This window comes from Podarcis bocagei, assembly GCF_964188305.1.
Source record: "Podarcis bocagei genome assembly, chromosome: 1".
NCBI classification, from domain to species: domain Eukaryota; kingdom Metazoa; phylum Chordata; class Lepidosauria; order Squamata; family Lacertidae; genus Podarcis; species Podarcis bocagei.
The window spans coordinates 25,864,604-25,878,626 of record NC_138125.1 but is presented as its reverse complement, the minus strand read 5'-3'; the positions used below and the strand labels follow the sequence as shown (position 1 = coordinate 25,878,626).

At 43.3% G+C, this 14,023-nt stretch overlaps 1 protein-coding gene across 1 annotated transcript in view; it reads left to right on the top strand.

Moving 5' to 3' along the window:
- The first annotated feature begins 1,592 nt into the window (after positions 1-1,592).
- Positions 1,593-14,023, top strand: part of LOC308575582 (uncharacterized protein) — a 288,973-nt gene continuing 276,542 nt past the window's right edge. Inside the window, exon 1 of the mRNA XM_081174333.1 lies at positions 1,593-4,241. Within this exon, the coding sequence (XP_081030459.1) occupies positions 1,982-2,989 (1,008 nt within the window). The 5' untranslated portion in view covers positions 1,593-1,981 and the 3' untranslated portion in view covers positions 2,990-4,241. The remainder of the gene's footprint in view (positions 4,242-14,023) is intronic.

The window sequence follows — 14,023 nt, the reverse complement described above, 5'->3', positions numbered from 1 at the left end:
ATTTTACTTTTAAAAGACAACTGTTTAGGGAAGTTTTTAATGTCTGATGCTGTATTGCTTTTTAATATTCAGTTGGAAGCGGCCCGAGTGGCTGGGGAAACCCAGCCAGATGGGTGGGGTATAAATAAAATAAATTATTATTAATATTATTATTATTATTATTATTATTATTATTATTATTATTATTGCTACATCAAGCCCATGGTCCATCCAGTCCAGCATCCTTTTCTCGCAATGGCCAACCAAATGCCTATGGGGAGACCAAAAGCAGGACCTGTCCACAATAGCACTCTGAGGCATCTGAATATAGACTGCATTTTTAATCAAGGCTTATATTGGCTTATATCTTGATCCGGTTCCTAAAAATTCTAAAAATGAGCTTAAAGATTTTCAAATGTTTCATGCCAGGCAAGAAGACTAGCTGTTTAGAGAACCTTGGCAATGTTTTCCTCCTAGACAAAGGGGCCCCTTGATTTATAGCAGAAAACAATTCTCAAAGTCGTAAAAAAGGGAATTACAGGTTAAGAGCAAGGTTACATAGACCCAACATAATTAAGAGTTGGTAAATAGTAAAATAAAACCGTTAAACTTGAGCCACAGGACAAAAGGCCAAGAGCACATGGAAACAAAGCAACTGGCTGGAGAAGGGGGGGAGTGTAAACAGGGGAAGAGGCTTTTTTTCCTATTTTATTTTGAGGCTGTAAACTGTTCCTTCCTTTTTACTTTGAGGAAGTTTATCCTTCTAAAAAGCTATCTATGATAATGTATGAAATATGCTGGCTTAAATGTAATTATGCAAAGGATTTAAGAAATGCTAGATTCTTATTTCATATAGTTGTAAGAGTTGTATTTATCCTGAAATTAAGTCAGCCACCAGCCTAGCCCCCTGCCAGACAGGAGACGCCAATCGAGCACTCATGACAAATGGTTGTCAGGCCTTTGTTTAAAGACCTCCAAAAGGAGATATTTCATTGATGATGCATGAGAATATGAACCCAAGGTCTCTGACATCTGTTCAAGATAAAATTTTAAAATTATTAACCATCTGTTTTGGAGGGCAAGGAAGGCAAGAGGTGAGCTGGTAATTAAGGATCCTTGTTGAGACACATGTAAGATATATTACTACTTATTTGTCATTTATAGATGTAACAATATATAGCTCTTTGTGTTCCATATAAGGACAGGAGGATATGGGTGTATCTTTTAGGATTGGTTATAGCAAACAACCAATAGAAATTTCAACCAGGCTGATTGAACAGAGGCAGCCACAGGAGGAGCAAAGGGGGCTGAATTAAGGGAATATAAGTGCTGGCCATAATGGCAGGAGGCCAGGCCAGAGCTTGGTAACCATATACCACTGTGCCTCTCATTTATTTGTCTGACAAATAAATTATTATTTTAATTTCTCTGTTGCTGCGTTGAATATTTCATTCCAGCTAAGCGTTAACCACAAGCAGGGTGCTACATTTTATGGTGCCTGCGACTCGGATAAGTGGTCTGCTGGAATGCAGCCCCTTCGCCTTACTGGACAGGGTACAAGAGAGAAGACAACTGATTGCCTACCCAGCGAGCACTGGGAAAATTTTTTCCAGGGGAACGCAGCAGTCTCGTCTGTCTGATACCCTGCCCACGGACGGCGACGGACCGGGGGGGACCAGAGAAATAAACAGGCAACCAGCTAAGGGTAAGTGCACTAAGGGGTTTTGGCCCTCCAATTAATTGGGAGGAAGAGAAGTCCTGATCAAACTTCTGCGTCTCAGTAAAGGGGAACTGAGTACGCTAGGTGGCTGGGTACATCAGATGGTGATCTGGTGTAGGGAAAAGGGGAGATTGGGAGGTAGAGTGTGGTTGAAGTATCTAGCGCATTGCATGTGTGAGAAAGTACAATGTGTAGCTGACCTAAGTGTGGAGTGAGTACTACTTCGTTTCCCAGTAAGGTGTGTGTGTGAGTGACTGAGTGGATACTTCACAGGGCCATACAATGGGAGTTGGGGGTTCAAAGGGGGAAAATACACCTCTTGAATGTATGTTAAATAATTTTAAGAAAGCCTTCTCAGGGGCATATGGAGTCAAAATGACGCCAGAACGCTTGAGAACGTTATGTGAACTAGAGTGGCCAAAAGAAAATACTGGATGGCCATTTCAGGGAACCTTTGATATAAATTTAGTAAGCAAACTTTGGTCTAACATCACCAAAGAAACTGGAGGGTGCCCAGAACAATTTTCATATATAGATTCCTGGCTGAGCACATTAAATAAAAATCCTCCATGGATAAGGGAATGCAAAGTCCAACGATGCAAATTATTGGCTGTAAAAGCCGAAGCTAGGAAAGGAATCTTGCCAAATAAACTCAAACCCATTTTTGAGGGACCAGAGGAAGAGGTGCTTCCACCTCCACCCTATGCTCCACATCGAAGGGAGCCTAATCCAAACACTCCACCAGTTGTAACCCCAAGGCAAGAAAGTGGAATGAATAATGGGGGTGGAGTCACAGAACTTGATTCCTTGATAGATTATGATAAATATCTTCAGGAGGAATTGGAGTCCTATAATGAAGCCCAAGCAGAAGTGGCTATTCCACCTGTGAGTCCCAGTAGAACTCCATCTACAGTCTCTTTTAGTGGAACAACTGATTGCCTACCCCAAACCCCTGTACATCCAAGTCCTAGAGAATTATTACAGAAGTTACAGGGAGACCTTAATCGGTCAGCAAGCAATACAGCCAGGCGTATAAGGCTGCTAAAAGAACGCCTTGGGACAAATACCATCCCCTATGATTTGAGGCCCCTAGAGCAAAGCGAAGAGAAAGATCACGTAGTAGCCCCTCTCAGAAGAGTATTTGATGCACTTGAGGAGCCTGTGCTGGTTAATGGGAAACCCGGACCACGGCCACCTCGAACTTCGATCCTCCAGTACATTCCATTCACAACTACGGATCTGATGAATTGGAAAACACCCCATCTTTTGCAGAAAAACCTCAGGCTATGATGGACTTGGTGACCTCAATAGTAAATACTCATAGTCCTACTTGGACAGATTGTCGCCAGCTCCTGAATACTCTCTTCACCACTGAGGAAAGGAGAGACATAATTGAAAAGGCACAGATATATTTGCGCGAGCAGGCCAGAGTGGGAAATATTTATAATATTGACCGTCATCTCCAGGACAACTTTCCCTTGGAAGATCCTAATTGGGATCCAAACAATGCAATTCACCTGGCCAGGCTTACCACCTACCGCCAGACGCTTGTGCAAGGTATCTGCAGGGCATGCCAGAAGCCCACTAATATGTCTAAAGTCTCAGGAGGGTAGACGTGTTACCCATAACACTGTTTCGTGTTCGGTGTGCACCCACAAAAAGACTTAAGTTGTCACCTTTTGAGCTCCTGTATGGGAGGCCGCCCTCCTTTGTTCAGGATATTCCAACTGACCTCAAACAAATAGGAGACCATGTGACACAGGGACAAGTGCAATCTCTCTCCCGTGTTTTTGTCTCTCTCCCGTGTTTGTTTGTTTTTTTTATCTTAACAGGTGGGCCCTCGAGCGCACGCCGTGCAGCATTGCCAAGCCGATTCATCAGCTCCAGGCTGGCATAGCATATGGGTGAAAGAGTGGAAACGTGATCCACTTGCACCTAAGTGGCGTGGACCTTACACCGTCTTGCTCTCTACTCCAACAGCGGTGAAGGTAGCTGAGGTGACCCCCTGGATTCATCACTCCCGTTTGAAGAAGTCCGAAGGCAGTTGGACATGCAAAGGTGACCCCTCTAATCCTTTAAAACTGACTCTCTCCAAAAACCCCTGTATCTAGCCCTACGGGGAACGGGCTAGGTCACGGGCAACATTAGACGACCGGCCTGCTGCAGCCACAACCTGGAAGCTGGCTGACCTGCGCACGCCTGAAGCTTGAGGAGCATCTGAACCAGCGATTGTGAACGGGAAGATTCTCTTATACAATTGATTGACTGCCCCCTTGTGGAACAATTATCAGAGATATTACACATTGGGGATCCTTGGGATATATGTTTTGGTCTTGGTGGTTCCCCATTTCTGTCACTGGGGGAATTATATTGGGACTAATAGTTTTATGCTATCACAATAAGGTAATCTTTTGTGGAAGGAATGCATATGCTAGACATCAACATGATTTTATTATTAATCCTGATCCCTTGGGAAGGGGAAGGGTCCTTGAATCTGACCAAATTTGCTAAATATGGATTCCGCCATGACCACAATATGTGGGTAGGTTTAGCTGAAATGGTAGCCAATGTTGCAAATAGGACCAATTGCCTTGTTTGCTCTCTTGGGCCAGATGATTCAGAGGGAGGTATGCCCTTATTACCAATACCATTAAATGCCATTGGTATGGTAAGCGAAATGCCACACCAAACAGAAGTACAGAATTTCCCCGGATGGAACTCAATTAAACCACTACGAGTTATACCTGTACAAGGGGAATTCTGTGTACATAAATCATCAGAGGCAGCTGATCCTACCATGATAGGCTCTTCTCATTGTCACTATACTTGGGATTATATTAAGAATAGTCATACCTGGGCACACGGTACTACCTATCGAACTCGGAATACCTTGCCTTGTGCACCTCCTTTTATTCATGCATGGAAAGTGGTATGGAACATAACTGTGACAGAAAAAGGCAATCTAACATACTGCACTGTGAACTCTCTACCTCTTTTGATATTTCGCCTTCTGTACTCCACGTACCAAAAACCTCAGACCCGATGGTTGTGGTGGATATGTGGAGAATGGGCATACAAGAAACTCCCCTCCAAATGGAATGGGACTTGTTTCCTGGGATGGGTATTACCACCAATGTGGATTATGCCCACTAGTTCAGCTAAGCGAACACGAAGAAACGCTGATATTTCTCATATAGCAGGAGGAAGTACCCAAAGTTGGAGCGATACTGATGATTGGCCACCAGAGCGCATTATAGCCTATTATGATCCTGCCTCCTGGAATCCTGGTGAGCTCATACAAGGGGCACGGGATCCTATTTATAATCTAAACAGAATAATTCGATTGCAAGCAGTAGTGGAACTTGTAACCAATGCAACGGCCCAGAGTTTGAGACTTATTGCACAACAGCTGGATGAAAGTAGAGCCGCCATTTTGCAGCTGAAAATGGGAATGGATTATGTACTTGCCAAGCAGGGAGGCCTATGTGGAGTCTTGAACTTGACAGGGAATGCCTGTTGCTTTAACATTTCAGATAATGGTGAGGCAATCCGTGTGTTGGCCACAAAGATGGAGAATATAGCACATGTCCCAGTACAAACATGGGAAGGATGGGATATGGGATGGCTCACCAATTGGTTACCTAATGTCACAGGACTCAAAGGGATATTATTGTCTTGCTTGTTTTTCTTGACGGTAGTAGTGATGGTTTTATGTATGATGCCATGTATCATTTCATGTTTTAGAAGTACAATTAGCAAGATGATTTCGAATGAAACTCTACCTCATATCATGGCCCTATACAGAGCTTTACCTCAGGAATATGATGAAGATCAAGCTATCAAGGACACTTGGTAGCAAGGTCCTTGAGCTTGAAAGGGGGGAATGAGGCATCTGAATATAGACTGCATTTTTAATCAAGGCTTATATTGGCTTATATCTTGATCAGGTTCCTAAAAATTCTAAAAATGAGCTTAAAGATTTTCAAATGTTTCATGCCAGGCAAGAAGACTAGCTGTTTAGAGAACCTTGGCAATGTTTTCCTCCTAGACAAAGGGGCCCCTTGATTTATAGCAGAAAACAATTCTCAAAGTCGTAAAAAAGGGAATTACAGGTTAAGAGCAAGGTTACATAGACCCAACATAATTAAGAGTTGGTAAATAGTAAAATAAAACCGTTAAACTTGAGCCACAGGACAAAAGGCCAAGAGCACATGGAAACAAAGCAACTGGCTGGAGAAGGGGGGGAGTGTAAACAGGGGAAGAGGCTTTTTTTTCCTATTTTATTTTGAGGCTGTAAACTGTTCCTTCCTTTTTACTTTGAGGAAGTTTATCCTTCTAAAAAGCTATCTATGATAATGTATGAAATATGCTGGCTTAAATGTAATTATGCAAAGGATTTAAGAAATGCTAGATTCTTATTTCATATAGTTGTAAGAGTTGTATTTATCCTGAAATTAAGTCAGCCACCAGCCTAGCCCCCTGCCAGACAGGAGACGCCAATCGAGCACTCATGACAAATGGTTGTCAGGCCTTTGTTTAAAGACCTCCAAAAGGAGATATTTCATTGATGATGCATGAGAATATGAACCCAAGGTCTCTGACATCTGTTCAAGATAAAATTTTAAAATTATTAACCATCTGTTTTGGAGGGCAAGGAAGGCAAGAGGTGAGCTGGTAATTAAGGATCCTTGTTGAGACACATGTAAGATATATTACTACTTATTTGTCATTTATAGATGTAACAATATATAGCTCTTTGTGTTCCATATAAGGACAGGAGGATATGGGTGTATCTTTTAGGATTGGTTATAGCAAACAACCAATAGAAATTTCAACCAGGCTGATTGAACAGAGGCAGCCACAGGAGAAGAAGAAGAAGAAGAAGAGTTTGGATTTGATATCCCGCCTTTCACTCCCCTTCAGGAGTCTCAAAGCGGCTAACAATCTCCTTTCCCTTCCTCCCCCACAACAAACACTCTGTGAGGTGAGTGGGGCTGAGAGACTTCAGAGAAGTGTGACTGGCCCAAGGTCACCCAGCAGCTGCATGTGGAGGAGCGGAGACGCGAACCCAGTTCCCCAGATTACGTGACTACCGCTCTTAACCACTACACCACTTTGAGGAGCAAAGGGGGCTGAATTAAGGGAATATAAGTGCTGGCCATAATGGCAGGAGGCCAGGCCAGAGCTTGGTAACCATATACCACTGTGCCTCTCATTTATTTGTCTGACAAATAAATTATTATTTTAATTTCTCTGTTGCTGCGTTGAATATTTCATTCCAGCTAAGCGTTAACCACAAGCAGGGTGCTACAACTCTACACACCTGTGATTCCAAACAAGCAGCATTCAAAGACAATGGAGGCAGAACACAGCAATCGTGGCTAGTAGCACATTGTTAGGTGAAAGCACAGCTTTACATTCCTAAGGACAGCAACAGCACAGAAAGGGTGGTGCTAGCATCCACACACACCCCTTCTGGCCCATTCATTTGAAAATGAATGCCTGAATAGGACCACAGAAGTTGAGAAGCAGGTGTAGCCTTCTTTCATTTGGAGAATATGCAACAGGAAAAGCTTGAGGGATATTAAAACATCAGTAACCTTACTTTGTACCCCCAGTGATAATCAAAGGTGTGTTGTTTGTGGATGTGTTCCACGATGTTCCATGTGTTGCCTAGAAAGCATACTGTGTTTACCTCCCAAAAGGGAGAAAGGAAGATGCTTTGCCGTGTTATTAGGAATGCCTACCCTGCAGAAAATACCAAAGTTTTAAAGTCAACTTAAACCTTTACAATCTCCAATCAAACAGTCAAGGGAAAGTTCCACCGACAAAATAAAACCTCTAGCAAAATAGCCACCTCTCCTGGCAGATAGCTAAACACCGAGAAATTGGTTCCCTGCCTGCGAAGGAGGAAGTTTTACTAGTCTCTTCCACATGAATGACATCGACTCCCAGGAGTGATCAATGGAGACTGTACTTGTCATTGATCTCTCGGTGATTTACACTCAGCTGATCTGCTGTGTTTTGTGTTTGACTGACAGTTGCTCATATGAGACTTTGGTTTTACAGAACTGATAGCTCTTTTCACAAGGGCTAGTTTGCAAACAAGATTGTAACCTGCTTCCTTGGTTTAGATTTTATTGCCAGACAGGGACAAAATGTCAATAGCTATTTCGTTGTCAGTGGGATTGGAAGACGACCACCTTCCTCCAGGGCCTGGACACTTCGTTCACATACAGTTGTCACAGATGGCTGATCAGGAGATAGCAGGTGAGTTTAATTTAGAAAGTCAACCAATTTATTGTTATTGTTATTGTTATTGTTATTATTAAACAGAATTGCTTGAGGCATATTTTTACATGGCTAGTATTATTTGTTTGTAATCTTAAGTGGTTGTGAAGTATTTCTCTCTTGTATCAAATATTATTTTGCCTGAGGCCTACACAATGTACAAAATTAGATCTCAGCACTACACTATTCAACATAAGCTACTTAGGTCACATAATACAGGAGTGGGGGGATAACAGAAAAGAGTTATGAACTGCCTTAAATAATTCTTTGCAAAACCTGACATTCAGGAGGTCTGGCTTCCCAGGTCAATAATTTCCATGATTGCGGATCTCTATATGGAGATAAGTAACCTATGACTCTCAATGTGCCATTAGACTCTAGCTCCCAGAAGCCCCAGCCAGCATGACAAATGGTGAAGAATGATGGGAGTTTACTCTAGAAAGATCTGGAGGGCCACAGGTCCCCCACCTCTGCTTCAAATGAATAGATCAACACCATGCCTTTAAAGTACACACCTCAACAGATTTTGGGCATCACATGACAGGATAGATTCTCAGACAAAGATGTGCTCTCCCAAGCATACATTCCCAGCATGTTCACACTTTGATCCCAGTGACATCTGTGTTGGCTTGGCAGTGTCCACACAATGGAAGATGGCAGGATCCCCAAGGACGTGCCCTATGGGGAGCTGGCTTCTGGTATCAGGCCCATTGGCAGACCAACTCTGCATTACATGCAGGCTGGCAACATCAACTCCACCGTCTGGGAATCCTCTGCGGAAGACCACAGTGTCTGGAGACAGACAGCCAGGTAGTGCATCCATAACAGTGACCAGGGGAGGAATGATCACTGTTTCCCTCTCTTTCTAATTGAAGTCCTCATTCCCACAAGACTTTTGTTCTTTATACTTCACATATAAATGATGTCCTTAGTCCATCCTCCAAGAACCATGTCCAAGAGGGACTAATCATGATATGCTTTGCAAACTTGGAGCCATGATGATGCTTCATGAGTAACCCACTTGACCATGTGGATAAAAATCCACTGCACCTTCTTTGTTTATTTGTTTCTGTTGCCCCCCCTTTCTTTACTCCTTTGAAAGCACCCCCCAAAGTTGCTGAACTCTTGATTTTCAAATAGTAGCCTTGGCACATACTGTAAATGCCTTTGAGGCATCAATAATGTCAGCGACTCCTGCAGCTGTTCCAAGCAGCTTCAAAGCAAAGTTCTTGGAAGCAGAAACAACAGCAACAAAACCTCAAAGTAAGATAAATTAATCTTCTCAGCCCGCCAGTTTGTAGATGAGGCAGGTATCTCTTGGCCACTTTGTCCACCCCTTCTATGGCACTTGGCATCCCTGAACAGCTGTCAGAGCCCACGGTTGGGCGGGCTTTCCCCCCTGGGAACATAAGAAGAGCCTGCTGGACCAGGCAGTGCCAGATCTAGTCCAGCATCCTGTTCTCACAGTGACCAACCAGGAGCTTACGGGAAACCCTCAAGCAGCACCCAAGAACCAGGGGACTATCTCCTCCCGCGGTTTGCAGAAACCATATTCAGAAACATTACTGCCTCTGACCAGTGTCAGTTCCAAGCAATTGGACCTAGACATCCCTTTGAATTTCCCAGAGTGCCCCTAGCCTGACATCTAATATCTGTATTAGATTTGAATTTTTTGTGTATATATGCAATTTGTTAACACTTTTTAGATATGAAATTGAATTATATGTTTGTTTTGTGGTATGAAATCGCTCTGAGGAGTTCCATGGGGTGAAATTGATAAATGATAATTCATAACAGCAGCAACAGACACCCAGGGACACCAGAGGACACTTTGCCCTTTACAGTTTCTGTTGAATTTCATCACTCTTGCGTGGCTGCTGCTTCTGTGATTTTTAAAAATTATTATTATTATTATTATTATTATTATTATTATTATTATTATTATTCTGATGTTATGTCCAGTTCGAATGCAGTTGTGTTTTACTTTTGTTTTCACAATTCAACTTATTAGATATTTTATTAGCTCCTTGTCATTAGGTTCCAGGACAGGTTACAATAATAGAATTCCCCATTATACCAAACAGGAAAAACCATTACAAATGTAAAACCAGTAAAACCATTCCAAAAAGAACAGAAAAGTATAGATGCAGCAAAAGAGGCAAGTACCGCAAAACAAATATTTTAAATGCCTCATGGTGCGCCCATAGCAGCAAAATGAAATGCCTTTGTCTGCCCCATCTGCAACAAAACATGTCTCTCCCGTATCAGTCTCAGCAGCAACAGCAGGCATTGTAACTCTCCAATGGTTTGACTCTACCCATGATGGCGCAGTCTTCCATTGTCTCGCAAGACAAACAGATGCCAACAACAACAACAAAGGTCGAGGTGAAAAGGTGCATCTTCTGCATAAAGCAAAAGCTGTGCAATGAAGATGCTGGACTTGGATAAATTGTCAAGGGATTTTTATAGGGGGGTGCAAATTGCTATGGAAATGTGGCGAACTGGATTTAGACTGGGGGGAAATGAGAAACTGAGAGAGTCCCACATTTGCAGATTATTCGCTCCCTAGTTGTGAGGCTGGTGTGAGAAAGCAGGGGCTGCAAAAGATTTCTCCCTCCCACCCACACACCATGGGACTTCTCAGCAAAACTCGCGGATTTTTGAGAACCTGAGATAAAGATTCCAAAGCTGTAAACATTTGCCTGGTAGCCTACCAGGTTCTGGTTTTATATCTAATCCATTAAAGAAAGAAGAAAATAACATAGTGAAATGTTTCTTTCCTGAGGCTGAGAAGCAATCAATACATTCCGATTTTCTCCTCCATTAACTCTTTGTGACTGAAATCATTGTGTGACCAGGCAGAGCTTTGGATTACACCAGGAGACACATTGCCGGCCTGATCTGCACACCAGTAAATCTGGAAATGGGCGGAAACAGCTGAGGCTCTGGGGGAAGAAGTAGACAAGAAGTGGTCAACCCAGAAGGCTGGCTCCCTACCCATTGTCCTTCCCTTCCCTGCCTCTTTCTGAGTTTAAAAGCAGGGGTTGCCAGCTGTCTCTCTCTTTTCTGACAGAGGATCATGTGCCATGAACAGCTGCATTATCAGGCAGAAATTCAAGCGGCCCAGCTATTTCCAACATGAAGATGCCATGATGATGAAAGCTGCATTCTATAATAAATTGCATACTGCTAAAAAGGTGATCTTTCGTACAGAATGATGGGGAAATGAAATGGAATGAATGGATGAATGACAACATGTGAAACCAACAGGGAGTGAAAATGGACTGGCCCCTCCCTAGTTTAGTCATGGGTTGCATTTGAATTGGTGGGACACAAATTGTGCAGCCTTCATATGGGGCAGTCACACCTGCCAAAGCCTTTCAAGATGGGCCAGGCCTGAGTGGCTGGGCATCTGTCTTGCCTGCAGAAGGCTCAGTTCCTGGCATCTCCAAGTAGGGCTGTCTGAAACCCTGGAGAGCTGCTGTCAGTAAGTGTAGATGACACCGAGTTATTGGACCAATGATGGTTTGACTCAGTATAAGGCAGCTCACGGTGTTCCAAAGACCTTCCAGTGAGAGCGTAGGCCTAATTCTCCTTGCTGTAGAACAGTGTTTCCCAAAGTGGGTGATACTGCCCCCTGGGGGCCTTGAAATGATCCAGGAGGGCTGTAGTAGCCTTGGGTGCATTTGGGGGGCGTTGAATAAAAGTAAAGGGGCTGTGGAAGCATTAAGAAAAGAAGAGAATTGGGGGGGGGAGTTTGTACACATTTCATCTGTTGTGCAATGACACTTACCGCCAGGTCAGGCGCTGTTGTGGGATGGCAACAATGCCTCTCCTGGATCTGGCAGTCATGCAGGAGGCAACGGGTTTTCCTAGACTTGGGTGAACCCTTTTTGGCTTCACGCAGGCCCGGGAAGTGGATGGCAGCTTGCCTGCCTATTTGGCCAATGGCAGGCGAGCTGCAGCGTCTTTCTCTTTGTTCTCTTAAAGAAGGTAGATTTCCAGGGGGGTGCTGAGTTTGTGTTTTTCCCCAAAAAGGGGGCAGTAGGCCAAATAAGTTTGGGAACCTCTGCTGAAGAGGAATAATGCTTAGAGGAGACAGGAGGCGAAGGGGCGCCCTTGGGAGGGAGGCCAGCAGAGCACCACATGCCTTCAGCGGAGCAAGGAATCTGAGGGCACATGCCTCATTACTCTCAATTAGTGTGGCCAATCTGTTAATCACTTCCAGGTCGATGGTTAGCAAAGCAACTAGTTCCTTAAGTTGGCACTATTGAATTAGAACGATAAGATCAGCATAAGTCACCCGTGTCATTCCCAGCTTGCTGTTTTTAACCGAAGATAATGCCCTCGCTACCGAATCATTCCTATGGCACAGTTCTACAAGCAAACTGTTACAGCACAGGTTGTCAACTTAAGAGCCCAAGTCCACATGAAACTTATTTATTGAATTTATTTATATCCCACCTTTTTTTTTTATCCAAGGAACTCAAGGTGAAATTCAGACTTCTCCCTCTTCTCATTTCATTCCAAAGGCTTTTAGAATCCACTCTCAGGCCTCGTTTTTGGATAAAAAAAGCATTTTCCAGTTCTGGTTTGGATGCAAACAGTGGCTTGCACAAACAAGAGTTTGCCCAGAGTCAGGTGTCATGGTAAACTATGGTTACCACAAACCAGAGAGGGAAGTGGATTGTATGAGGGCAACACACAATTAGCTAAACTGTTGTTTGGCCATGTCATTGGCTGAGCCATAGCTAGCTGTCAGAAGTGAGCCTGTAGAGGAGGGAACCAAGAGAGAGACAACACATCAAAACCAAGAAGACCTTGTAGCACGAAAAAGAAATCTCCTATCTACGGCCCAATGGCTTGATGATACATCACTGTCGAGATGGTTTTCACAGCTACAGTTCTAACAAACAGAAATTTGGGGTTCTCATTCTAGTTCCAGAAATACCTGTCAGGCCTTTAGGTCTGAACTGGATGTAGAATCATAGAATTGTAGAGTTGCAAGGAACCCCAAGTGATTTGACCAAAGTAACACAGTGACTAATATTAGCTGTCTACAGAGTCTTCATTTCTATGCACCAAAAATGGACAGAGAAATTCATGAGGCTGAGTTTCACCGGAGAATACTGAAAAGCGCCTTTTCCTTAGCAGAATCTCAGTATGAAACAGTATGCAATAGTACACAGTCTCCTTAAAGTTTCTGACCTCAGGTCAATGCACTTTCAGTTCAGGAGGCCTCTGCACCAGGAATGTTGTCTTCATGTTCTTATTTTCTGATGTTTTAAACTTTGGAGAAGGCATGCTTTTTTGTTTTGTTTTGTTTTCCTTTGTAAACCACTTTTAGACACATGTGAAAAGTGGGGAATACATTTTTTAAGAATAAATAAATACTAGCTTGACACAAGGAAAGAAATAATCAAAGGCTTAGGCAGGTATTCTGCTCACATGTAAGAACCTACTGATGAGCAGTGTGAGTAGAGGGCAAAGGTCTGAAGGAGGAGGCTCTCATGGGCTTTAAAACCCTTCATAATCAGTGTTCTGGAACTATGCAGGGAACTCTGATGAGTAAAGGAGGTTGCAATGTCCTATTGTGGGTGTAGTATATAAGAAAGAGCAGACACACGGCCTGATGTTAATGAGTCATCTTTGGTTTACTTTGTTTGGCATGTCTTATATAGCTCTACTGTCACTAGTGCCAACTTTTGATGTTAACTGTAGACCAGGGGTCAGCAAACTTTTTCAGCAGGGGGCTGGTCCGCTGTCCCTCAGACCTTGTGGGGGGGCGGACTATATTTAAAAAATAATAATGAATGAATTCCTATGCCCCCACAAATAAACCCGAGATGCATTTTAAATAAAAGCACACATTCTACTTATGTAAAAACACCAGGCAGGCCCCACAAATAACCTAGAGATGCATTTAAAATAAAAGGACACATTCTACTCATGTAAAAACACGCTGATTCCCACACCATCCGCGGACCGGATTTAGAAGGCAATTGGGCTGGATCTGTCCCCTGGACCTTAGTT